General features: G+C 41.3%; 1 protein-coding gene across 1 annotated transcript in view; it reads left to right on the forward strand.

Moving 5' to 3' along the window:
• Window positions 1-27572, forward strand: part of SYT16 (synaptotagmin 16) — a 110304-nt gene that overhangs the window by 65859 nt on the left and 16873 nt on the right. The window contains exons 2-5 of the mRNA XM_025870500.2: window positions 3801-4013; window positions 9422-9678; window positions 14954-15394; window positions 18548-18737. Coding sequence (XP_025726285.1) covers window positions 3801-4013; window positions 9422-9678; window positions 14954-15394; window positions 18548-18737 — 1101 coding nt within the window. The remainder of the gene's footprint in view (window positions 1-3800; window positions 4014-9421; window positions 9679-14953; window positions 15395-18547; window positions 18738-27572) is intronic.

A 27572-nucleotide genomic window follows, 5' to 3' on the forward strand; every position in this document is an offset into this window, starting at 1 on the left:
TTTGTCTCAGTTTTCCCATCCACAGAATGGGAATGATAAAGTACCTATTCTTTAGGTTATTGTAAAGAGTAAATAAGTTAAAATATGTAAAGTTCTAGAATAGTGCCTGCACATGACACATGCTGTATATGGAATTGCTTTTATTATTGTAATAGTACCACTAGTAACTTATGTAGCTGCTGAGAGGTTTTTAGGAAGGATGGCGGGTTTCATTTTTAAATGGAGAATTCCCTGAGATCCTTGGGGAGTGAGGCTTAGAATAGCACATACAGTTTTATTTATAATCTCATGAGGAGCAATAGGCCAGTTATACTGCAGCCTGCCTGTATGTATTCATTCCCACATGAACTGACTGCTCTTCTCTTCTCACAAAGGAAGCAACCTACTGGCAGATTTCAGGGTGGAAGAGGCAGAGCACCCTCCCTCACTCTGAAAATAAACTAGATATGGCTCTAGTGTCCTCACACAATAACGTTTGATGATATGCACATTAGCTAAGAACATAGGTTCTATGTGCAAGTCCCATTTTGTTACTTTGCTAACTTTGTTGCTTAGGGCAAGTTACTTAACTTTCTGTACCTCTGTTTTCCATCTCTATGAGGGGAATAATAATGATCCTTACTTCATGGTGTTGCTGTGATGGTTAAATGGGATAATATATGGAAAGTCCCAAGAAGGTGTCTGGAATGTAGTATATGTTTAGTGAAATGGAAATCTTTCCTCTGTGGATGATCAGTGACTCACTGGGAAAAAAAAAACTCAGGGATCATATAATGGTAAATTAATGAATTCTAAAAAAAATGAATGAATTTCAATTATTGATTTTATAGATGAGGAAATACCCACTCACTCAATTTGAGACTGATGACTATGACTACTTACATTTAAAAATCTGACCTTGTAATATAAATGGAATGGAATCTCAGACTTAGAACTCCAATGAATGCTTCATCCAAATAACCCTCCCATGCATATATCCCCCTAACTCCTTCCCAGGTGCTTAGCTGGTCCCTTGCTCTAATGGTGAAGGGAGTTTAATTTTGCTCCATTGGTCTCTGGGTCTCTCCCATATGTGATGGTCTATCCCACAACAGGTGCTTTGCACAGCATGTTGAGACATGGGAAGACTGCCTCTTGTGATGGTTTTTTAGTATTAGCAGAACATCTAGTGTCTTTTTTTTTCCAATAAGCTAAAGAAATCTAATTTTATTTTATTATGTTATGTTAATCACCATACATTGCATCATTAGTTTTTGATGTAGTGATCCATGATTCATTGTTTGCGTATAACACCCAGTGCTCCATTCAATATGTGCCCTCTTTAATACCCATCACCAGGCTAACCCACCCCCCCACCCCCTTCCCCTCTAGAACCTCAGTGTGTTTCTCAGAGTCCATAGTCTCTCATGGTTCGTCTCCCCCTCTGATCTAGTGTCTTTTGACACTTAGCTTTTCAAGTCTTACTGGTGCTGGTCACAGCCAACAGAATTGAGTGAACTGACAGTGATGTGCTCTTGTATTCTTGGATCAGCTGCTTCATAAAAGAGCAAAACAGATCCAGTGTTGACGTTAGGAAGTTTGGAGTCAGAAAACTTAGATCTAGAGAAGACCTGGGAAAGGATCCAGACATTAGCAATGATCCGGACAGGTCAAGAGATTTGACCACAGGGACTGAGCTGGTTGATGTGAGCATACAGAAGGGTTCTTTCCACTGCCTCTCTCTGGTTCTTCAGAATAATAATTAGAAACATGGCCTCTAGAGATAGGCTACCTTGATTCAAATCTCGGTTCTACCCTTTATTGGGAGCGTAATCTTCAGCCAGTTGTAGACTTTTCTTTTTCTCGATTTTCTCACTTGGAAAATGAGAGCAATAATGGGTGTGTCATGTGGATTAAATGAGATAATATGTGTAAGGCACTTAGGACAGTTCCTGGCACATAAACAAACAAATAAGTGATTATTATTATTCCTAATCTTCTAAACAAACTCAGGAATATCAACTCTTAAATAAGACAGAGAACAGATGTTTTGACCAGGCTGGTACTTAAAGTATTTTCTCTCACTTAAAAAATGTCTTTATAATTTTTTCTTAGCTTCTGATTCAGAAGTGATCTTCAGGACCCATCTGTGAATTAATAACCATACTCTTCCCAAGAATTACTGTATGAGTTTTGGATGGAAGGAGCAAAATTTTAAAAAATAATTTCCCATTGGGGCTCCAAGGTGGCTCAGTTAGTTAAGTGCTTGCCTCTTGATTTTGACTCAAGTCGTAATCTCAGGGTCATGAGATAGAGCCCTCCATCTGGCTCCATGCTGGGTGTGGAACCTGCTTAAGATTCTCTCTCTCTCCCTCCCTCTCTCCCAACCCCCTCCCAACTCTCTCTGTCTGGAAAAAAAAAAAAACCCATTATTTATAATTTCCAATTTACTTTCAGCAAATATTTACAGAGTAGCCTGCCATATGCCTGGCATGGAGATAGGGCCTGAAGGGATGGGAAGGTGAGTAGTCCGCTGTGCCTCTTAATCCCCTGATGTGTACAGGTTAGGTGGAATGGTTGGGAATTAAATAGGTAAATCTGTCACAAGGCTGGAAGGAACACTGATAGGGCAGGGCTGAGAGATATTTTACAGCTCATGGAAAAAGCCCTGAACCTGATTTAAGGGGTCAGTGAAAAGCTTTCTAGAAGTGATGTCTATACTGAGTCCTGATGATGAGCTAGATTCTTGACTAGTCCAGTAGTCCAGACAGGGGTTGGGGAAAATATTTCGGGCACAGGGAACCCTGGGTGAGTATGTGTGGGTGGGGAGGGTGGGGGTGCTCAGGCTTGGGAGGAAACACTGGATCTTCACCAGTTTCTTCAAGACTTAACAAGCATTTGTTAAGCACTTACTATGCAACAGGCATTGTTTTACATAATGGAGAGACATCAGGTAACAAAACAAATGATGTCTTTATTTTCATGGAAGTCATGGGGGGGAGAAGAGAGGAATAGAAGTGTTTTGAAGAAAATTGCTAAAGGTGTGACAATGAGGCCAAGTTTAGGATGAAGTGACAGTGGAGCTGACACATCAGTGGTGAGAGGAGCCAGCCAGGAAAACACCAGGGGCAGGAGGGTTCCAGGCAGAAGAACAACAAAGACAAAGAACTCAAAGGGAAGAACCATCTTGGCTTGTTGGAGAAACTGAAAGGGCCAGTGAGCTGATATGGGGAAAGTGGTACAAATAATTCAAAGGGTGTTTGGGTTGGGTTGTTGGTGCTGAGAAAGACATCAGAACATTATAATAAAAACTAGTTTTGTATAAATTGCATACACAACTGTGGGTGTCTCTTCAAAACTAGGACACTATTGGAAGTTCTCGGTTGCAAGTATGTCTTCTCTGGAGTGGGACTTGGCTCTTTGTGTTTTAATAACAGAGATGAAGCTAAGAGCATATTTTCTGTCATCATCGTCAAATGCCCTGTTCCCAGTTATAAGCACATGTCAGCAACGGAACAAATCAGCAGGGCTGCCCTGCTCAACAAAAGGTCTTAATATGTCAACTAGGGGTGTCCCGATGGTTCCTCCTGGGTTCCAGCCATATATTTCTACTTGCCCACATAAGCTTTATTTTCCTGTTTTATTTCTTTGGACTCAAATTTGTGTTTCAAAAAATGCTTTAAAATCTTTCTGTCTGATTTGGGCCTGCTTTATCCAGACTAATCATTCATGTTCTTCCATGTTCTTCTATTTCTCTGGATTATTGATCTCTGTATTCTTGTGAGCCCCACATGAGACTCACGGCTCTTGTTTGATCCCAGTTAACAGCTTTGGAGATGATGAAGAGCCATGCACGTCTTCTGACAGTGACGAAGAGGTGATCAAACAATTTGAGATTTCTGTGTCCCGGTCCCAGAGTTTCCATTCAGAAGCATCTGAAAAAGGAAAGCAGGTGGGATTGGAACAAAAATCAAAATTCAGCCACCTGCTCCCTACCCATGAGGAGGATAACACAGAAGTGTCTGCCTGCGAAGGTATTCTTTGCATGAAACCCTTTTTTTACCTAGAGCAGGGAAGGACAATGGTAAGAACATCTTTGAGTCAATCACTATACTTGTATCTAGGGTCCAGAGAGGAAAAGAAAATGGGGCAAGACCTAGAGGCTGGAACAGAGTAAAGGGGTTCTTTCAAACCTTGCAGAGGGGGTGTCATGCAGGGAACTGGGAGAAGGAATGGATAAGAAGTGCCAAAATCTTGACCCCTGATTTGTGGGACTCCTTCCTTCCTTACAGGTTATCATTTGGTATATTTTGAACACTAATGGTTAGAATTAGCATGGTATTTATTAAGCTTTCTAAAATCTTAATCTCTTCTGATAAATATAAACATTTCACATAACCTGTTTGCTGACATTGAGATTCTGTGCCTTTTCTCTCATTTGGAGTCAGAGTCTATTTTCTATTTATCTATATAGCCTCAGACAATTTTTGAAATCTTTCTTTTAGTAGTTCGTATTATTAAAGCCACAGGTATGTTTTATCTTTCAAATAAGAACATGTATTACAGTAATATTGAATAACATTTTTCAAACAGCACATACCCTGCACATCTGCCCTCCTTCCCTGTAGTTTCTGTGGTGCCCTCCTCCCCGCCTCCATCCCCTGCCCCACAGGAGAATTGCTTGCTGAGCAAGAGCAAGGTCTTCTGCCATTCTCCAGTGTCTTCAGACTGAGTACCTTCCACAGTGGGGAGGGGAAATACTCTGAGGTACAGTAAGCACAGCTTGTGGCTTGTTATGGTAGGTTGGCCTTGTGAAGAATCCTCTCTCCACACCACTCACACAAAATAACCTAGCAAAAGAACAGTAAAATATTTCTTAGTGCTTTCCCTAGTGAAGGTCAGGCATTTCTCTGACTTTTTTTTTTGCCCAGAACCCTGAGTAGGCACAGGATATTGAAACTAGGAAGGGTTTGTGAATCGTATTAGGTAGAAAGCTAGAAGAAATGTCACACCGCCCGCTTAAGTGACCTGGTCTAAATGACCTGTGCTCTCTAATCTTTTCCTTCTTTCCTTTGGACACATGGTCAGTCAAACCAATGGGGGTGTAGTTGTAGGTCTTCCATATTTTGCAACCCTTAACAATAGGAAGAGAAAAAGGAGATTCCAAGATTGAGAAAAGATAACAGAGAATAAATGTCTGGTTTGATGAGGTGGATGAGGCAGCCTGAAAAAGAACAAAGTAAAAATTTTAAAAAGGAAAATATACAGAAAGAATCTTACTTATTTAATCAGCAGAAATGTAATAATTTGCTGTCATGTAATTGTGCTTATTGATATGGGCCAACATAACATATTTTATTGCTGTTCTGTTAGCACAAGGTAAGTGACCACCGTACTGTATCGGTAGCTACTGACCTCTGTCACTCACTCACCCCTCTCCTGTCTTCTCTTTCGCTGGTGTTCTGTCACGGCGGTCCTCCCTCTCCGCTGAGAGGGCAAATGTTAGCTAATGAAAGTTAATAGCAGTTGATTCCCTAGGAGCATCTCACTGCATTCTAAAGCTAATGGCCCCATTTCCCCAAAGCCTAAATGTCTAGTTTCTGATTTATACAAATGGCCCATGTTCTGGGAGTTCTGACAACCATTCTAACCCTCACTGCTTCTGGAATTAGCAATAATTTTATTCATAACTGGTGATTCTGAAAAACTTGACAGAGAGTGACAGGAAAGATCACGTTTCTTTCTCTGTTGGAGGGAGGAAAAGCATACTGCACTGGATAAATTACCTGTAGATTTTGAAGAAAATCCGCAGGATTTTCATAGAAGGGGATAACTGCCTGTTAAATTTTAGGTTATCAAATGCCATGGAAATGTTAATGTAATTTTTATTGCATGATTTTTTGTTCTGTGTAATTTCTTTTTGTTCATCTTTAGATTTGTGAATTTGTTTTCAGCAGTTAAGAATAAGGAAGAGATTAAGCATGCACCCCAGAGAGGAGTTGTGGGTTTTTTTTTTTTACCTGTCCTCCATCTATTTAGCTTTTTTTCACTCTACCTTAAATATGATTTTCTAAGATAAAATTTAATTGTAGACAATTCTTCCACTTTAAAAATGCTTTCAAAATGTTGGACCAGTGAAAGTAAAGGTCCAAATCCAAGTAAAATCTGAACCATGAATGAGTTATTGGTAGGTTGTCTCATGTTTCATCAGGTAGGATCCTTCCCATTCTAGATGGAGTGGGGAGGTTATTAGAACCAAGCAAATGCTATCTTCATATCCCTGGCAAGTTCTCTCTTGTCTCATTTATCTGACTTAGTGTAGTTGTGCATTAACTGTCACTGCATCCCCAGTAATGTCAAAGAGGGTTTGTGCTAAGTGATCCAGATTAGAGGCTGCATATCAGGTCTTTAGGTCTGAAAAGTGGGCTGCAGAATAATAGTCTACTTATCAGGGCATTTATTAATTTGTTTGTTTATTTAATTGTTTTTGAGCAAAGCCTTATTTTTGCTTGTGAAATATGTAGTTCTTAGGATGTTTCAAAAAAGCTAGACATTACATTCCTGGTGTCATTTAAAACAGCTCACTTATCCCTGGAATCTGTGCTCAGTTTTGTTTGGGATGGTGTATCAATTAGGATTTTATATATATCAAGGTGACACTGGGGTGCCTGGCTGGCTCAGTTGTTAGAGCATGCAACTGTTGATCTCAGGGTCATGAGTTCAAGCCCCACGTTGGGGTAGAGTTTACTTAAAAATTTTTTTTAAAGGTGATATGAGAGTGGCCTATATATCAAGAGATTTATTGCCAGGAATTGGCCTATGCTATTGCTGGAGCTGGCTAAGAAACAGAAATTTAGAGCTCTGAAATCCATAGGTGAAATTTCTTTGTGTCCAAGGATACCTCGGTTCTCCTCTTAAGGCTTTCGATGGACTAATTATGTAGGATAATCTCCTTTACTTGAAGTCAACTGCATAACGGCTTTAGTCACATGTACAAAATACCTCCATAGTATCTCCTTAATTAGTGTTTGATTGATTAATTGAGGCCTATAGCTTGGCCAAGCTGACACATAAAACTGACCATTGTAGTGGGCAAAAGTATTTGTATGTGGGTGGTGGTAGGAGGGAAGGGTTTGGGAGTGTAAAATAAAGTAACTGGATAATAGGATTATACCACGTCAAAGTGGGACATGGATTAAAAAGTGCAAAATTTTCTGCTAAAACAAATATGGTGTGACATAATTATGGCCTATAATTTCTAAGAAGCTAGGATACATTTCTCTGACAACAGGCAATTACATTTCTGTATGTGTTTAAGGTGACACGGTCTTCTTTAACTTATAGGATGGGAAGATTGCTTTATGTAATGGTGAATCCCCTTTCTTTTTCCTCTGCCTCGTGACTTGTACCCCAGCTTTGCTTTTCTAATTCATTCCTTGCTTGTCTGTCAAGGAAAATGGTTTGTTACATTAATATAGTTCTTATGTTTTTCAGTTATGAATAGCTTTTCAAGGCTTAATGTAGCTTTTGAAAATTCCCTTATTACTGATCTAGGTATTATCACTGTAGGAGTTAAAGTCATGAGACAATTTTATGGGGGTAATTTCTTGGCAAAGTTAGATTTTGTGCTGAAATCCTGCTGGGTGCTGCACACGTTGATGGATGACCTACTGTTTAATAGGACATTTTAGTGTTCATGTATATGAGGAATGGATGTGCTAATTAGAGCCTTAGAAGAAAATTCTGCTTTATGTTGTAGGGTTTTGCATATGGAATATCCCTTGTTCTCTCATTTTCTGTGGCCTTTTTAAAGTGTGTTTGCGAAATAACTGAGGTGTGTGAATGTAAAAATGTTATGGTGGCCTATGAAAGTGTTTCCAAGGGGCCTGAATTGAATTATTAAGAATAACAAGGCAGTTAGGGGAACTTCTTGGTGGATTGCCATGGTTTTGCAAAATCCCAAATCAGGAGTTTGAGGTTGCTCTGAGTACTAAGTCTGCCTAAAGATGTTTTTGTATAGTCTGCATAGGGTGATAACGTATTTTTTAAGTTTGCCTGTTTACAGCAGGTGGGTCATAAACTGTCTGGTAAACCACTGTCCCCACTACTCCATTTTGCCGCACACCTGGCTGCTTCAAATATTTGTTAACCAGCCTAGTCTTGAAAGTTATTGGAGAGTTTTGTGAAACCCACTAGTGAATAAAGACTAGAAAGCATAGGTATGTGGCTTAGTACCTCCCAGGAGATTATGTTCTCAATGGGGCTTTAAGACCAACAGTGGAAACAGTTGCTACCATACAGTGTAAATAAGAGCTGAATTCATGATCTATACTTTGTCATCCCTGTACTCACGCGTCCTGTCTATATCTCTAATTTTCTCTTATACCGGGTTGGTGTCTTCCGGAGGAGACTGGAGACCAAAGAGAGAATACATTCTTGGCTTCTTTCTGGATGTGGGAGGAAAGTCAGGGTGAAAGCTATTGCTTAGGAAGACCCTGCCTGTTTTTCTTTACTGTCTGAGGGTAACCTAAACTTTAAAGGAGAGGAAGGAGATGCATCGGTGAGGGACTACTGACAGAGAAAGTAGAATAACACTAAGGTCAGAGGAAAACACTGAGTCCAAGAAGTCAGGGAAGATTCAGGTGTTGTTGGGCTTTGGATGGACAAGAAGGAGAGGGCAGTTTGGGGGAGAGGGGGTTTGAGGACCACAGTGAACAGAAATACACAACTAGTGTTTCCATGAGCCCATGGGGCGACAGGTGACGGCAAAGTGGGAGGCAGTAGAAAATGTGGGTTACCGGGTTGGATGAGGCCAGTTGGGGCCAGACAAGCAAGCAAGGCTAATACTTATGGAAAACTGGTGACTGCTAGGAGGCTATTATTTCATGTGTCCACAATGATTCCCTAGTGGTTTTTATAATCATTTTATAGATAAGGAAACAAAGGTTTGGGCAGTTCAAATTTTGTGTAAATTCTTAACGCAGAGTTAGGATTTAAACCCAGATTATCTGAATCCAAGTCCAGTGTTCCTTCCATGGATCAAGTAGAGAACTTTTTACTTGAGAGAACCATGAAGCCTTCCAAGGAGACGGTAATATGAGAACATGGTAGACAGAAAGAAGAATGGTAGAGTCAGGACACAATATGATCTCCATAGTAGATTGTTGCTCTTGCTTTCTAGATCTATCCCCAAGGTCTTGTGGCTGTTAGTTCCAACAAAATGCTAATATGTTTATTTTATCCTTTTAACATTAACACACGTCCTTCATAGTCATATTATTAGAAAGTATTAAACCTTCTTATACCCCATGTAATGAACTAATGGTCTTTTTGGTTATATAGACCAAGTTTATCTACCACGTGGATGTAATTATGTTTCTGCAGGTGTTATTTGATAGGCTTTGCTTCTGAGGTCTTGATAGTTTCCTTATTGCAAATTTAGATTTGGATGGAGCCAGCCAGCTGAGTTATTCTGAGAATCTGTCCTACGGTGAAGATGACCCTGTTTCTGCCCATTCACAGTCCCCATGTGAGGTGGGGAACACCAGGCACCATGGCACAGCTCCCCAAGAGACCAGCGTGCCTCGCAGCCTCAGTCACCAGTCCACAGAAGGCAGCTTGGAATTGGAGACAGGCTTTAATAACCAGGGATTTGAAGAGTCCTATGCTGCTGATAGCTCTTCCATGTGGAGTCCAGAGGCAAGTTATTTGTTTTCCATTCTTTTTTTGCTTGAGTGTTGTGTGCTCTCTGGTGAGTTCTTGCTTTCCTCTTGCTCGCCATGCCTCAAGAAAAACATTTCTCCAAGAAAGAAGCATTGCCTTGAAAAACAAAGACCCAAGGAGCCTTTATTTGAAATAAAAATTTTTTCAGATGACCAAGTCACAGCCCCTATGTGTACCAATCAAAGGGGGTACACAATAAAAGATTCATAAATAAATTTCTGTCAAAATAGGGGGGAAAAGAATGGTGGCAGAATGGAACCAGCAACAATTACACTTCTTGTTTATATAAAAGAGTTTCTAGTTCTTCAGAGAAGACTGGTTTATTTCCTTCATGGTTTCAGTTAAAACGGAGTCTATTTTTATTTGCCCCAAAACTTGAGTTACAATTACTTGAATAAAAGAATTATTTGAAAATTAGACTAAAATACAATGGCCTTCTAAATGAAATGATGCAAGATATTATGATGAAGATCTTGCTGTGGATTTGGATTGAATTCAAGATCTAGGAGATGGCATTTAATTTGTGATGACCCTCTGGCCACTTACATTGCTTTTTGGAATAAATCTCTGAAAAAAGATGCTCCTTCTAAATTTATTTCTTATTTAAAACTTACTCCAGAATATGCCTAACTGCCCAGAGGTATGATTGGAGGTGATTATTATAGACATTACCATTTATTGAGCAGGGACTATGTGCCAGGCACTGTGATAAAGATTTACAAACATTACATTATCTAACAGGCATTTTTTGGTTATTCTTTATTAGCTAGATCTCTTTTATTATGATTCTACGACATTAAGAGATGTAAAATAATAAATGTCTAATGCCTACTTTGAAATTAATTTTGATGAAATATGTAATGTATGTATATAAATATTAATATGATTTGTGGGGCAAGAGGAAAGAGAAAAGTGAATGGATTTTGTTAGCATCAGTCTGCCTGGGAAAAGAAACTGGTAGAATCTCTTATTAGGACCTAGACTGTCATACATACCAAATGCTCCTCCAGGAGAAGAAAAAAAATAATCACAGAAAATCATGTTCCAAAACCTTACTGCTAATGCACTGGGATGTGTAGAGAGAGCATAAGGAGGTGTGCACACGTGGGTGGGTGTGTGCCCATGTGTTGGTGTTACTGCTGAGGACAAGAAACAGTAACTCGGATACGTGGTTTGTGGCTTGTTGAGAGCAGCCCTACATATAGAGATACCCAAAGCTATTAACCTTAAAAGTTGGTTTTTTTTTTTTTTAATTCTGCTTCCCAGTTGTTTTACTGCAAAGGAGTCCTATCAAATTCCACACAATAACATTTAACATTTAAAAATATTATTTTTGACTTTCTCACCACAAAAACAAAACAAAACTGTTTACCTGCCTCTTAATACTCTGTCCCCTTGAAAACTGTTCCCTTAGGCTTGGGATTGCTTTCTTCAGGTAACCTCCCATCTGCCTAACTCATGGAGCTTTCATAGAAGACTTTTGGTGTTGAGAGCACTGAATGTTCCCAGACTCCAAAAATACCCAGACATCTCTGTGTGCTCCATTCAACCTCCTATCTATTTTGAGACAAAAACTGTAATTTGGTGCTCCTACGGTAGAACCTCAGATACAGCTCAGAGGCAGTTCCTGTAACTGCCTGCTTTGCAGGCTTAGCTTGCCTTTTAAGAATTGATTTATTTGCCTCTTAGCTGTATTAAGAACCCTGTCTTCCCCTGTGTATCTGGCATCGGGAACATATTGCAGGTCTGTTTACTTGGGGCCACACAGATGACATCAACCCTATCTTACTAAAACACAAAGGCTTTCAATCTGATAGAAAATCTTTAAACCTACAAGGGTTTTGACAGCGTGGCACAAATATTCCCATCTTAAAGAAAAATCGGGGTATTAGAACTAAGAGAATCATTTATTTTGCCTCAGAAGGAAACCAGCCATGCAGTGTGACTACCTGTTAGGCTGATGGATTTTTGAACTCTGCTCTTCTCTCCTGGAAAAGGCCATCGACTTTTTCCTGCAGACCCAAGGCTTGGCAGGGAAGACAATGGGAGGGTGGCTGGTGATTTTGAGCACACAGGGAAGCAGGTGTCCCACTTTTCATCTCTGCTTTCCACTGATTAACTGGTTGGCCTTGAGAAGTTAATTAAAATCTGCCAAATGGGGATAAAAATGAAGAGATTTTTACCTTGCAGGAAGGTCAGATGGATTAGTGGTATTAAGAGTACCCGCATGAGGAGAGCCGGGTGATAGGTAATGTGTGTTGAAATAATTAATTGCTATGAAAATACCAGCCTTCCCAAATCTTTGTTTCAGATCAACCCAGGAAGGGGCCACAAAGCCCAGCTTCCCTGTGCTACTGCTTGGCTCGGCCCTGTCCAGAGCCTGGCTATGGCCTACAGCTCTGTCTTAGGCAGGGTTCTGAGGAGAGTCATTTCAGAGACCTCCAAAGGACTTCCCACAGACCTGCAGGTGGAGTGAGCATTTGTCTGAATAGATAGCCTGATGGATAAGTGGAGAGAGACTCAGTGACCCGAATATTTTTACCTTGCATTGAAGTTGCCGACAAAACTGGGAACTATTAACTATAATTAAGAGCAGGGACTTAAAAGGATGTGAAATTCAAAGTAGTATGTCTTTTCATCTTTCATCTTACCCCCGCCTCACCCCACACACTTACTACAAACATAAATACCTATGGTGAGAGGCTTGGGGAGAAGAAGGGAGACATCGCGGTTCGACATAAGGTTTGGGATTTTGAGCATTAATGCTGGAAAATCCTGCATTGTCCTGGTGGGGCATATGAGGTTGGGGGCAGGGAGTGAGTTTCTAAATCTTAAATTTCCTCCCCCATAAAATGAAGATATTAAAATTCCTTCCTCGTTAGGTTAATGTGAATATTTTAAAAGATAATATTTCTTAGCTGGATTTCACAAAAAGCAGAGCCTACTTTGTCAGGATATATAATCCCTGGGAACAAGAGTGAGGGACAAGGCGGGGAGTGAGGCAGGGAAGAAGGGAGAGCCATATTAGAACGTGTAATCAAGTTGGCCACCAATAAGTGTGACTCGTGGCTTGATTTTGTGGGACTGTGCTGTAAGAAGCTGTATTAAACTGCTCTCAGGACACTTGTCCAAGGAGAGACAAGTTTACTGCCTGGGGCATTAACCTCACACACATGCTGGACTTTCTATACATGAATGCCAGCCAGGATTCTGTAACTTTCCAAGACTTAACATCAACAGAGAGGCCTGTGGTGGGAGTTGAGACTCACATCGCATGGGCGGGAGGTGGGACCTCCTTGGGCTGTGTCAGGCCGAAGCTACTTAGAGCCTGAAAGACTGCACCTGGAGGGGGAGACGTAACAAAAGGTCTAAAACAAGAAATTCTAAAGTGCGTAACAGTGGGCTTTTGCCGTCTGTAAAGGGTTTAGTACGGTACCCGGCACAAGAAAGGGCTTAGTAGAAGTGGGCTATCATTACTTCTGATCCAGCAAGCAATATAGAGATGATCAAGAGTAAGCTAAAATAGATGGGAGTTTTAACAGAAGACTGTGACTTGATTTCTGAGTTAGCCTAACTCCTTGGAGACTTGCTTCTAATATTATACCTACACTAGTCAGTTGTATTCAGAAGTCTCTATAGCAACCACTTTTATCACTTGAAACTAAGTACCTCTGAATAGAAACACTCTCACATGAATGCATGCTGAGGAAAGAATATAAGGAGCTTCCCTTATTTTGCAAGAAGCCTAAATTTTCTCGGTAGATTAACGTGAATTTTAAAAGAGAAGGCATTTATTCCATGTCTTCCGCATGTCAAATCCTTTCATTTTCACAACAACCCTATAAATAGTTTTCATCCCCATTTTACTCTTGAAAAAAACCAAGAGTGGAAAGGATTAGATAACTCGTCCAATGCCCTAGGGGGAGGAAGTGGTAGACCTGGGGTCCCCAAGGATGTCTCACTCCAGAGAACTGTGCACTTTCATCTCCACTCTGCGGGGAAAGTCCTGCTGATGAATGTGCATTTTTGAGGTGCTTTATTATATATTTTAAAGTAGTCTTTAAATTAGCAAAGTCTGGTGTTGAATTACATAAATGAAAATGGATTCCGATTTACAACAAAAATCAGCTCAAAGTTTAGTTATGAGTATCATGCCTTCATAGAAAAAAATCAAATTATGTTGACATTCTTTATAGTTTGTTGGAGAGTACTTCACTGTAGTAATGCAGGTCAGCTCAGCTTTCTCTGTGAGGTCATCAGATCTGAGTGGCTATAGGTGAATTGTTGTCTAAGGGTGCTCTTTTACAATGAGGGGCCCATGCTTGAAAATAGGCAGCATCAGTCCATTGATGGGAATAGATATTGATGGAGTCTGGTCTAAGCCAGGTATTTTTCCCTATCTCATAAAACCTCACCACAGCACTCCATCGGGTAGGCATCTTAATGTTCATTTGGCAGCTAAAGCACAGAGAGGGTGGCCTTTTTGGCCAGAACCAAAAACCTAGTGTGTGGTAGAGTTACGCTTTCAACCCTCTGTCTCCGCATCCAGTGTTGCTGTTTGCTAAGTGGTTGCTATAGGTGTCCTCCTAAACCCTTCGTACTCAAAGTGTGTCTTGAGGCCAGCTGTGGCATCCTCAGGGCCTTAGATGTGCAGAGTCTCAGGCCCCACCCCAGGCCTACGGAATCAGAAACTCTGAGTGACTCAAGTCCACATGAACGGTTGAGAAGCTCTACTCTAAAACCTTTTCCCCCGTGTAGCTTGAAAATCTACTGAAGGATCACCTGTCGTTGGGCCCCATAAGGATTCTCATCTGCAGGAAGTCCTGGCCCTTGGAGCACAGGCCCAGACTCAACCATTTCTCCTGGGGACTCCAGAAAAAGTTGTTTCTTGGCAGTTGCATAGTTGACTAATTTTAGACTTAGTATCTCAGTTTCAATGATAGTGGTCAGTTGTGCTTTTTGAGAGTCAGTGTATATAAAAACACTTTGCAAATTATAAAAGCTTTCTTCATTCATTCCAAAAACATTCATGAAGGCTCACCATATGCCAGAGACTGTACCCCTAGAGAATTCACAGTCCAAGGGAGACATAGACCAGTATGTCTATGTCTAGACCCTTCTAATGTATAGGGATATGTGCTAGTAGTCAAAAAGTACAGGGTTCTGAAGGAGCACAGAGGGGCACCATCTCACCAAAGGGTATTTGGGCATTATCATTTGCATTCCTAATCTCTTCCTCTATCTGCAACAGGAACAGGATGGGGCCAATTTCCAGGTGCCAGCCGGGGTCTTGGAGCCCATCTCAAAATGTGGTGACCTGGATGTCATCTTTGAATATAGAGCCTCCAGCCAGAAGCTCACAGTGACCATTGTGAGAGCACAGGGCCTCCCAGATAAGGACCGAAGTGGTGTCAACTCCTGGCAAGTTCACGTAGTGCTGCTGCCCAGTAAGAAACAGAGGGGCAGGACAAGCATACAGAGAGGCCCCAACCCTGTCTTCACGGAGAAGGTCACCTTCACCAAGCTGGAGCCCAGACATGTGGCTGCCTGTGCTGCCCGCTTCCGTCTGTATGCTGCCCGCAAGATGACCCGTGAGAGAATGATGGGAGAGAAGCTATTCCATCTCAGCCTCCTGCACCCAGAAGGGGAAATGAAAGTGACTCTGGTTCTGGAGCCAAGAAGTAATATCAGTGTGAGTATGTTAAATGGTGCTGCTAATGATGCGGGTATATTCAAGGATCTGGAATTGTCAGCCCTTGATTTAGTACATTCAGCCTGTGAATTCAAACACCTTAATTTAATTTTCCATTTGGCTCTCCCCATCCTTATAAGCCATGATTTGCACTTCATGGTACAATGGTTTTTTTCTTCGTGCCCATCTTCCCTATAAGTCAATGGATGTATTCCCTGTCCATTTCTGGAAATGACAGCAAGTGTGGGGGGAGGGCTTAGCCTGCTGATTAACTGACCTGTGGTCTGACCATCTCCCTCTTGCGCCACCCTTACTCTGCATTATGATGAATCTCAGAGATGGGACTTTGAAGGGGAGCTCCTTAACATGTTTGTATGAGTCGGCTACCATAGCAGCCCAGATCTCCAGCCACTCCTAAGACCTTCCATGTATATGCCTGCGCTCCTACCATGTGCCTTATCCTCTGCATCTCCGCACAGCTTGTATGTCTCCATGATGGACAACCCGCTATTGCTGGGGGTTAAATGTCATCTAGTATGAGGGCCTCCTTTTAAAAACCATGTAAAAATATCAGGTAGCTCATCTTGGGCTATTGGGCCAATCAGTCATCCGTTCAGAAACGTTTACTGAGTGCCTGCCATGTCAGGTGCTATACAGGCAGAGGGGATGTAGGAAAGAACAAAAAGGGTGATGCCTCTGCCCTCAAGAGCTTTCAGCCTGGGGCAACAAGAGAAAACCAGGGTTTGCAAGGGGAGAGAGAGAGGGATAGAGGCTGCGGTTGGTTAAGAAGGGTCAGAGAATGTGTCTTTGAGGTGGTAATAAAACACAGAACTCCACAAATCAAGGGATCAAGCCTGGTGACATGTGAATGACCAAGGATTCTAGACGGAGGACATGGCACATTCAGGCATCGAGAAGTAGGAAGGAGCTTGTCCTGTCTAGGGGGAGGAAAGGAGCCAGAAAGCCTGGAGTGTAGTGATGGGAGATCCAGCCACTTAAATTTTTAATAGCTGTCTCAAAATTAGTATCTCCAGACTTGTCTCCCTAAATCTATTCTACCTGCAGCCTTCCCATCTTGGCTAAAGGCAACTTCATCCTTTTAGTTGTTCAGGTCAACCCGAAATCCTCTTGGCTCTATCTTCAAACTATAACCAGAACCTAACTGTGCTGGATTATTGAAATGGCCTCCCAGTGGTCTTCCTGCTTTTGCCTTTGCCCCTTCTTCCCAACCCAGGGACCCAAATGAACCTTTTAGGGGCACTTGGGTGGCTCAGTCCATTAAGTGTCTGACTCTGGATTTTGGTTCAGGTCATGATCTCGATCCTGGGACGGAGCCCCACATCTGGCTCTGAGCTTAGCGTGGAGTCTGCATAGGATTCTCTCTCTCCCTCTGCCCCTCCCCCCACTCGTGCTCTCTACCTCTCTCTAAAGTAAATAAAATCTAAAAAAAAAAAAGGCAGATCATTTCTCATTTCTGCTTAAATCTCTCTTTTTTCTTAAGCTCTGACTAAAGTATATGTGAAATCATGGAAAATAGAAGTCAGAGGAGGTCAAGGAATCCTGCACTATAAGGCATAGGAGTAGGTATGACCTCACCCCGATTTCTCTGTGCCAGGTCCTGTCCTAGAGACACAGAGTTGAGTGGGGAAGATGAGCCAGCGTGAAAGAACTTTGAAGGTAAAAATTCATCAGTTATCTGTTCATCATGATTATATGCCAGGCATTGGGCTATGCACTAGACTGAGTGATCTACAAGGATTCAAATGTGATGGGAGAGGCAAGCTCTGTTGTGATAGGTGCCTTGGTAGATGCTTCTGTAGAAGCACAGGGGAGGGGTGTGCTTACCCCAAACTAAGCAAATATGTCACTACTGGATTGTCATCATCTAGACAGCAGGGCCTATATGGCCCCTATCAAAACCAGCTCTCCCTATAGTTTTCATATTGTGTTCTTGAAAACCCAGGGCTCTGCCATGACTTGGTAAACAGGGTTTTTTCCTACAGATGTGAAGAATATTTAATTCCTTTTAATGTGTTTATTTTGTGGGGTTTTTAAAAAAGATTTTATTTAATTGTTTGTCAGAGAGAGAGAGTACAAGCAGAGGGAGTGGGAGAGGGAGAAGCAGGCTCCCCGCTGAGCAAGGAGCCCGACCAGGGCTCGATCCCAGGACCCTGGGATCATGACCTGAGCCACCCAGGCGTCCCTTTGTGGGGTTTTTGATAACAAGTTTAGGAAATGACTTCAGATGTTTGGAAGAAAGTTTGAGCTAAGTCTGATGCACTTGTTTCTGGTGGAGGAGGTGGTGGCTCTTGGAGGCTGGCTGTCTTGCCCCCCCCAGGGCCAGTGCCCACTATGCCTCTTGAGGTGAGAGTCAACATCCTGACTTACTTTGCTCTCCTCCTCCCAATGTGGCTGGTGTAGAAAGGTGGGCACTTTGGGGAAGCAGGTGTGTGAATAAACAGGACAGAAAGCGTCGTCTCTCTCCTAGGCTCACCTGGTGCATGCAAAGTCTCTGAGATCCACAGTCCAATCATGGACTGTTTTACCAGACAGTCATAAAAGTGCTCATTTTCAGTGTAATTCATTTCCTCGGGGAGGGGGGGGTAATAGCATCTGGTGTATTCCTGACACCCCTAGGAAGTAGAACTAGGGGCCAAATGTTCTATGTGGTGGTAGATGGTCGTGGTCATTTCTGTTCTAGTGAAGACAAAGTGCCTCCTGTATTACTACATTCATCAAGAAGCTGCAGAGAACAGAAACAAAACTCATGCCTAGAGTGGATGGGTTCCATAGAAACATTCAAGCACAAATGACACTGGAGGGAATTTGGGTCTATATTAAATGTATTATTAGCTCTTCGTGTATCTGAGAGCGTTTGATTTACACTAGTAATAACATCTTTGTCCATTTTGTCTTTAGAGAGGAAATGTTGAATGGAGACAGCTCTCGAAGCAAATATGTCAGCGAGTAATGCGGGGCATCTCATCCATGACTGCATTCCCCAGGCCCATTATCATTCACACCAAGTGCGCTGTTAGTAATCTTTGGCAGCAGTTGAGATTGGGCCACGATTTCACCAAACATAATATCGGCTTTCTGTAAGAGAGTAGTACAGCGTGGACCAATGGATTCTTTGTTGTTCTTCCCCTCCAGAGTGGAGAGTCTCCGCTCAGCCCATCTGCAGTTTCTCACAGTGATAGTGCTTCATCCACGCAGTCGCTGTCTCATGGAGGAGCGCCAGAGCTGTTGGTGGGGCTGTCCTACAATGCCACAACGGGGCGATTATCCGTGGAAATGATCAAAGGCAGCCATTTCCGAAACCTCGCTGTTAATAGAGCGCCTGGTAAGTGCATGTCTGGATGCCCAGCTCTGGGCCTTCCAAGAGCAAGCAGAAGGCTGTGTTTGCTTTGGTCTCAATTTTTTAACTTTTATAAAGAAATGATTTCGGAATGACTTAGACATGTTTTTACAAAGTGATACCTCTTAATATTTTAAATGCCTTTCTATCTAATTAGATTGAAGGCTTCTTTGATATCTGGATATATCTCGATGCAAAATAGACTGGCCTCTACATGTATATGGTTAAAGGGAAAAGAATGATGTCTCTTCAGCAACATAATGTGTATTGGCAATTAAAATCTGCTGATAGGTTCCAGGCCTGCAAATACCTTTAAAGAGGCAGAGCATAGGCTTTGGAGTGAGGCAGATCCAGGGTCAAAGTGGATGGTAGATCCAGCTCTACCCACTTACCCATTAGCTTCGCTCTGATCCAGTACAATTTAACTCTCTATTCTGAATCTCAGTAGGTTCGTCTGGAACAAAGTGATATTAATAATACTTTCTTTTTTTTTTTAAGATTTTATTTATTTATTTGACAGAAAGAGACACAGTGAGAGAGGGAACACAAGCAGGGGGAGTGGGAGAGGGAGAAGCAGGCTCTCTGCTGAGCAGGGAGCCCTGTGCAGGGCTTGATCTCAGGACCCTGGGATCATGACCTGAGCCGAAAGCAGACGCTTAACGACTGAGCCACCCAGGTGCCCCAATAATACTTTCCTTATGGGTTTTTGTGGGGGGGATTAAACAAAATGATTTCTATAAAGTATTTAGCCTAGTGCCTAACACACAGTGAGCATACAAGAAATGTTAGTGGTTATGGTGCTGACAGAGGAGGAGGTGGAAGAGGATCTGGGGTAATATAAGCCTGACTTACCAGGAGAGCTACCACTTTGGAGATCACCACTGGAAAGAGGGGCCCAAGACACTCCTGTAGCTGCAGTCCTGGGCTCAGAAAGCCAGAATAAAAATGGTGCTGCTGGAAACAGCCGCAACTGCTTATCAGGACCCAAGAAGTTAGAGACTGAGCATTGGAATAATGCTGCTAAAAATTAGCTCGGTTTTAATGATTGTCAGCAAAAATAGCTTAAAAGGGGACAGGAAGATGGTTTCTGCCTCACTTCTGCCTTCTGGTATTCATGCAAGTTCATACAACCAGAGGAACCTAATTTGTATCTGGAATTCTAGCTGCAAGAGAGTCTGAAAAATGTTGCATTTCCAGCCTTTCAAGTCCAGAAAGTAAACTAGAAAGGGTAGCGTGGAGGACAAGTGAGCCTGTCCATCCCAGGGACCAGAGTCTCACTGAAATAAGGATGAAGTTGATAACAACATGGTAGGCTAAAGGAGTCAATGGGCTCTGGCCTTACATGCCAGCATCAGGCGAGGAGCCAGCCAAGATGGTAGAAAAGTGTCAGCTTCTATAGCCAAATCCGGGCTCTCACTCTTCTTAGTCTTTGTCTGTGCTGCAGCCCACAAAGTCTCTGTTCAGTGGTATCTTGTTAGTCAGTCTATTAACACCATTAGAGTAATGTCATAAGGAAAACCCAGCACTCTTGCTAACAAGAGAGTGGGTACATAAGCCATGTTCTGTGTTGATGCTCATGGTCATGTGAGAGCTATTTAACATACATCATAGGTGCTGATTATTAATCACACAGCTAGTCTCTTTGCTAGATACAGCTTTGTTTTTTTTTAATTTTTTTATTGTTATGTTAATCACCATATATTACATCATTTGTTTTTGATGTAGTGTTCCATGATTCATTGTTTGTTCATAACACCCAGTGCTCCATGCAGAATGTGCCCTCTTTAATACCCATCACCAGGCTAACCCATCCCCCTACGCTCCTCCCCTCTAGAACCCTCAGTTTGTTTTTCAGAGTCCATCATCTCTCATGGTTCGTCTCCCCCTCTGACTTACTCCCCTTCATTCTTCCTCTCCTGCTATCTTCTTCTTTTTCTTTTTTCTTAAAATATGTTGCGTTATTTGTTTCAGAAGTACAGATCTGTGATTCAGCAGTCTTGCACAATTCACAGCGCTCACCATAGCACATACCCTCCCCAATGTCTATCACCCAGCCACCCCATCCCTCCCACCCCCAACCACTCCAGTACAGCTTTGTTTTTTTAAAATGGCTCTGGATTTATTAAAGATCTGTATTTACTGCTCTTCTTTTAGAGCTTTTTCCAGTTTTCCCCTATCCTCCTGAAATTTGGTGAGATCTGGATAACTACTTGGGAGGAACATGGTGGAGCTGCAGAGAATGGTGGGGAGGTAAATCACACAGTCATGACCTGTTCCAATCCATGCTGGGAAGCTTTAATCTGTGTGCTGGGTGGTAATATGGAGGCTAAGAAAGCATCAGCTGGAGGCTAACAAACTAAGGTGTGAATTCAGGCTCTGCCACTTACTAGCTGGAAGTTATTAAACTTTCCTCAATTTCAGTTTCCTCATCTGTAAAATGGAATTGGAATCATATATACTTTCTAGGTAGAAATACTACATAGAAAGCTGTGATGTTGAGGATGGTACTATTGTATCATTATACATTTCTATATAAGAGAAAACATGCCAAAGAGGAAATTCTTGTAACAAATATTTAAAACTGAACAGAAAAAAAAGGCAAGTCCTAATTTAGGAATTGATTTTATTCCAGAAGTTTAAGTCAGTTTGGCATTTGCTACATGATTTTTTGTAGACATAATGTTGCAATTTAATTTAAACCCTAACTGACATGCTGTATCTTTGCAACCAAAGTAATAGAAAACAATGTTGCTGTGATGCTGTTCATTAAAACAGAAACCCAGTAGTGAAGACAAAAGTTTTTTGTTTATGTAGAATTCTGGCACTTGAGGAAAAGCCAGTTTAATTAGGAGGGGTTGAGAAAGTAGAAGGTTCCTTTGTGGAGATTGTAAAAGGGATCTCTTGGTACTTTCAAGGGCTTTAGATGTTGATGGCATTGGCTCTTCATTATGTCTCACTTTATTATGCCACTAGCACTACTTTGGCAGTCATCAGGCAAGCTTAGGTTACATTTTTAGTTCCCATATGGAAGAAAATAAGAGACAGAACAAGAGTTTTATGAGATAACTGAGCAGAGTTGGAAGAAAGGGGGGAGGAGAGAGGATGCAAGCTAGGGGATGAGTGGGCCTGGGGGTGATGGGTGGCTGAGGGAGATGGCCAAGTGAACTGTCCCCATGAGGTGGATGGAGGGTAGGAGGTGACGCCAGAGCCCTGCATCACAGGTCAGAGTCTGCCATGAGGAGCTGCCTGCAAGGGGAGAGGCATGTGTGGGAACGCTCGTGTGAGGGTCCTAAAACCCTGTGCATAAGACTCTGGGCTCAGGGACAGTTCCCTCTTCTGTAAACAGGGGACACCAATCCTGCTTTACAGAGTAGCTATGATAATTGAAGAATGGTCCTTAGGGAAGCCTGAAGGAGAATAGGTTGAGCCTGAATATTGGGAAATTTTCTTCTCTTGAATATCGAACTTTCTAAATATTGCTAGAAACTGGGAGGAAGGCTGGAGATTTAGAAGTGAGAATCTTTTGCCTCAAAATATATCATGAAACAGAGAACTTTGAACTTGACAGCTTGATCCAGTCGGATGACTGTTCGGACATTTTAAACTTTTCTTTCTAAGCAAGATAAAGGAAAGGCGGACAGATAGTAGATGAAATTCCTCTTCTCTGTTAGGGCCTTAGAAGAAATAAACCACTGAAATGTAAGCCCCCCTTCTCCAACTTCCGAGGTAAATACTTGGGGGAGAGGTCTCAGTGAGAGGCAGGTTTTGCTTTGATGGGTAGAAGCTGGTGAGAGCATTCTTAGATATGAGTCTCCATGACGTGCACTAGAAAGGCTAAAAGTGAGGCTGATTCCATCAAGTGTTGGTGAGGATGTGGAGAATACATTGTTGGTGGGAATGGAACAACCACTTGGGAAAAGGCCTGGCGGTTTCTTATACAACTAAACTTGCGCTGAAAATGCAACAGTTCCATTTTTAGGCATTTATCCACATGTTAAAAAGAAGAAGAAGAAGAATAAAAGACCTGCACAAGAATGTTCAGAGCAGATTTATTCATAATGGCAAAACTGCAAAGAGCCCTCATGTCCACATGAATGAATAAACAAAGATATATTTATATAGTGGAATACTATTCAACAACTAAAAAGGAAATTAACATGGGATCTCAAAAACATACTGAGTACCTATTACATGACTCCATTCATAGGAAGTTCTTGAATAAGCAAAACTTATCTATAGTGAAAATAAGCAGAAAAGTGGTTGCCTCAGGATTGGTATCAGTGTCAAGATGAACTGGGCATGGACATGAAAGAATATTCTGAGGTGATGGGCATGTTCTGTATTTCGATGGGAGTATGAGTTAAATGGATGTTTGCATTTGTCAAAACTTACCAAATGGTACTAGGCTTTGTGCATTTCACTGTGTGTAAATTTTACCTTAAAGTAGAAAAGAACCATAAAATATTGAACTCTGGTTATTTAAATGTATGCAGAAATGTTTAGGGGTGAAGAATAATGATGAATACAGCTAAGAGGGATTGATGGGTAGATAGATACCCAGGTATATGAGAAAGAAAATGGTCTGAGCTTGGCTACTACAACAAAAATGCCATACGCTAAGTGCCTTCACAGAAATTTATTTCTCACAGTTCTGGAGGCTGGGAAGTTCAAGATCGAAGTCCAGCTGATTTGGTTCCTGGTGAGAACCCTCTTCCTGCTTTGCAGACAGACACCTTCTTGCTGTATCCTCACATGGCAGAGAGAGAAATCATCTCTCTCTTGTCTTCTCTTATAAGGGCACTAATCTCAATCATGAGGGATCCACCCTCATGACCTAATTACCTCCTAAAGGTCACACATCCAAATACCATCACATTGGGGATTAAGGCTTCAACATGTAACTTTTGGGAGAATACACACATTCAGTCCATAACACAAACAAAGCAAAATGTAACAAATGAAGAATATAGGAAGTAAGTATATGGGTATCCACTGTACAATTATTTCAAATTTTCAGTGTATTTGAAAATTCTACTTATATAATACTGGGCAGAAAAAGCTAGTCTGGTCTAGAATAGTTCAGATGGATCAGGTGGGTAAAAATAAAACATGAACCTCAGCTTCTTTGGTTAGAATTACATTGTTTTTGGTTATGTTGACATCTCAAGGTCCAACCTTATTCCCCTGACTCAACCTTGGACAGGATAGAGCACCAAGCAACTGAATCTGAGTGCATCTTCTGTAGCACCCTCTATAAACCACACCCATCCCAAGAGAAAGTATGTGATTAGGTGCTTCCTGATTTCTAACTTTAACCTTTTCCCTGTTCATCCAATGGATGGATGGATGGACAGATAGATGTAGATGTAGATATAGATAGACTTGTATCTAGATTTACATCTGTTTACATATGTTTTTCTTCTTTATTTTTGGAAAATGCCTATGTTATATGTTGTTGTTGTTGTTTTCAAATAATAGGTGGGCTAGGGATGATAAAATAGGCTATTTGAATATTACTGATACTAGCCCATTGAACCTATTTAGAAACAACATATAAATGAAGTAACAACATGAACTAATCACATAACAGTGTGCCAAGAGTCATGCCAGTCATTTTCAAGGTAATACCTCATTTAGTATGTGTGGTCAGTGTTCAAAAATATTTTCATTATTGCTGTTAAGGTGGTATAGGCTAGTCTACAAACTGATGGCAAGGAACAGTCTCCACATCTGTACATGGTTGATGGTCCAGGTGAAAAAGCAGTTTATAGCATCTAGTAGTCATATGAAATCCCAATATGCATTTACAAATGCTTTTGAAAAAGTTTCCATGGAGAATTAGAAACATTTGATTATCCTTCAAATTTGGCTTCATGGGAAAGCAATTCACTAACAATTTAGCAGCTCTGTTCTGCCTGCCACCCAATTACTGCATGGCCTCGACAGTTGATTTAACCTCTCTGAATTTCATTTCCTTCCCTATTAAATGAGGTTAACAAGCTAATGTTACCGATACAAGTGCTAAGTTAAAAATGTATTAGCTATTCTGTTGGTAGGTTCTCTTTCTCCATCCCTATTTTCACTATGTCTCCTTCTGCAGTGCGTTACTGCGTTGTGTATGTGTGTGTGTATATACACACATATAATGGTTCTTGTCAAAAACTATCACTAAGATGTCCCCTCCAGTTAAAAACAAGTTCCCAGCCTCTCAGCATGTGCATGATTAGCCACATGTGATAATTACATCCCAAATGATAATACTTAAAGCAGCACCATATTAACCTTGTTAGGCACTCGCAATAGCAGAGACTAGAGCAAAGAAAAACAAAAAAGCATATCAAGCTGCCTCATGTCGACTATGAAGAACAGGTGGGATGCAGAGAGTGAGCCGTACAAATAGAGTGCAGGGGAAAAAAGGACTAAATGAAAATGAACAGATATGGGGCATACCACCTTTCAAAATCCTGGCCCATTTTCCAGCTAAATATAGTGTTTATTAGCAACCACTGTGTGCTCAGAATTATGGCCAATTTAAATGAAGATTTATATGTGGCACTAATTTACAGAGTGTATAGGTGATAATCCTTTACTTCCATTAACTCACTTAATTCCCACAACAATATTAAAGTTAGTCAGAATAGACGAACTTTCTAGACAGAATGACTGCTTTTCTAGACAGAAAAGCAACGAGGGGGAAATACCATTACCATGATACGTAAATTATATCTCAATCAAGCTGTTTAGTTTGTTGGTGGTGGTTGTTTTGTTTTTTAAACCAAGTTACCTGCAGAAGGGTGGCAGTAAGACTGAGGACAGACCTCTAGGGACGCCTGGATGGCTCAGTTGGTTAAGTGTCTGCCTTCGGCTCAGGTCATGATCCTGGGGTCCTGGGATCGAGTCCCACATTGGGCTCCCTGCTCAGCAGGAAGCCTGCTTCAGTCTCTGCCTGCTGCTCCCCCTGCTTTGTGCTCTCTCTTTCTCTCTGACAAATAAATAAATAAAATATTAAGGAAAAAAAAAGACTTAGGACAGACTTCTCAACAGCAATAATAGAAGACAGAGGAGAAGGGGACAATATCACCAGTCTCAAGAGAAAAACACTCTCAACTTTTAGTGTTCTGTTTGAGTGAAGGAAAAATAAAGATGTTTTCCACAAAGTTTGAAAGGGTTTATTATTGAAAGAACTACTAACTGATGTATTTCAGGAAGAAAGAAATTGAACTTAGAAGGAAATAGTGAAGTTTAGAAAGGAATAATGAACAAAAAAACTGGTACACATGTAGGTAAGTATCAGCATGTATAGACTGCAAGAAACAATACAGCAGCAGTAGGAAAAATGACTAATATATTGGGAGTACAACAACAAAGAGAAATAACATGAAGGATGAGAAGGGGAGATGGAAATCAAAGAATTCTGAGATCCTTATGTTGCTCAAGAGGAGAGTAGAGATATTGATTAATTTTAGACATTAAATCAAAGCACATGTTAAAATTTTCATCTAACTTTCAAACCAATAGAGGGAACAAATTAGAATAAAGAAAATTCAGTGGATCAATAGAAATCAGGAAAGGATACTTAAAGGCATAGAAAGTGCAGTATAGAAACACAAACCAAAACAATAAAAATAAATAAAAAATGTATCAGTGATCATAATAAATGTAAAAGGATTAAAACTGCTGTGTAAAAGATAGATATAATGCTAGATTATTTCTCTTGCTCCCAATCTCTCCCTGTCTCCCCTCCCCACATCCTTCTACCTACACTATAGTTTATGTTGGCCCACCTAGCCTCATAACGTATAAGAAAAAAAATTCTAATTACCAACGAATTGAGCTTAGCTCGGGCAAGTAAGAAGGATTTAACTTTAGGAAAATCGCTAGTGTAGTTCATCATATTAGCTGACGTATGAGAAACCATTATGGTTATCTCAACAGGTGCAAAAGAAGCTTTTGAGAGAATGCACTGTCCATTACTGATAAAGAGAACTTAGCAGGTAGATAAGAGAAGGTGTGTTAGTATAGGGTAGGCTGAGATGGAGTAACAAACAAGCCCTGCCATCTGGGTGGCTGGACACAGCAAAGGTTTATTTCTCCCTTGCATCACTGTTTGTAGTGAGTCAAATGACTCCTCTCTGCTGGGACAAAGGCACACAGGCTCTTTCCATTTAATGAGACAATAACGATCATATTCAAAATGTGACCTGCATTGTTGTTGTGGACAGGGAAGGGACAGCATGGGAGATTTCTTGCTTGGGTGGGAGTACTTGAATATAGTCATGATTGAAGGTAATTATTATCATTTCTCATATTCTGTTATTCAGAACTCAGTCAGAAGGCCCGGTCAACTCAAATCTGGTATGAAGCCTATGTCCTTAGTATGATATTATCACCTTATTCACCTGAGAAAGTTTGTTGGGCCTCTGTTGTTTGAATTCCTTTGAGATCCATTTCTCACTGTTTGGAAGTCTAGAAGCAGTTAGCTTTTCTAACCACAGAAAGGCCTGAATTTCAGTATTCCTTCTTTTTCCTTTCTGTTTACCTTGCACACTGGCCAGTTCTTTCCCAAGCTTACCTTTTGCCTCTCTCTGCCCCTCAAGTGAAGCTAGTAGTACTGAATACACTTCTAGCATTCTCTTTTCCAATCTCTTTCCCTAGGAGAGCAAAAAACTGACTGGCTGTATGCCCTTCCTCCTAACTTAGGTCAGATGGGGATTTCACCATCACATAATATGGAGTATGGGTCTCCACTATCCTAGCCTCTGATCTCTTCATCATCTGGCACCCACCTTCGATGCCAGTGCCCATTCTTATGTTGTTGTT

Source organism: Callorhinus ursinus, unplaced genomic scaffold, assembly GCF_003265705.2.
Source record: "Callorhinus ursinus isolate GAN/ISIS: 27379988/994484 unplaced genomic scaffold, GSC_fseal_2.0 scaffold8, whole genome shotgun sequence".
Taxonomy (NCBI): Eukaryota; Metazoa; Chordata; class Mammalia; order Carnivora; family Otariidae; genus Callorhinus; species Callorhinus ursinus.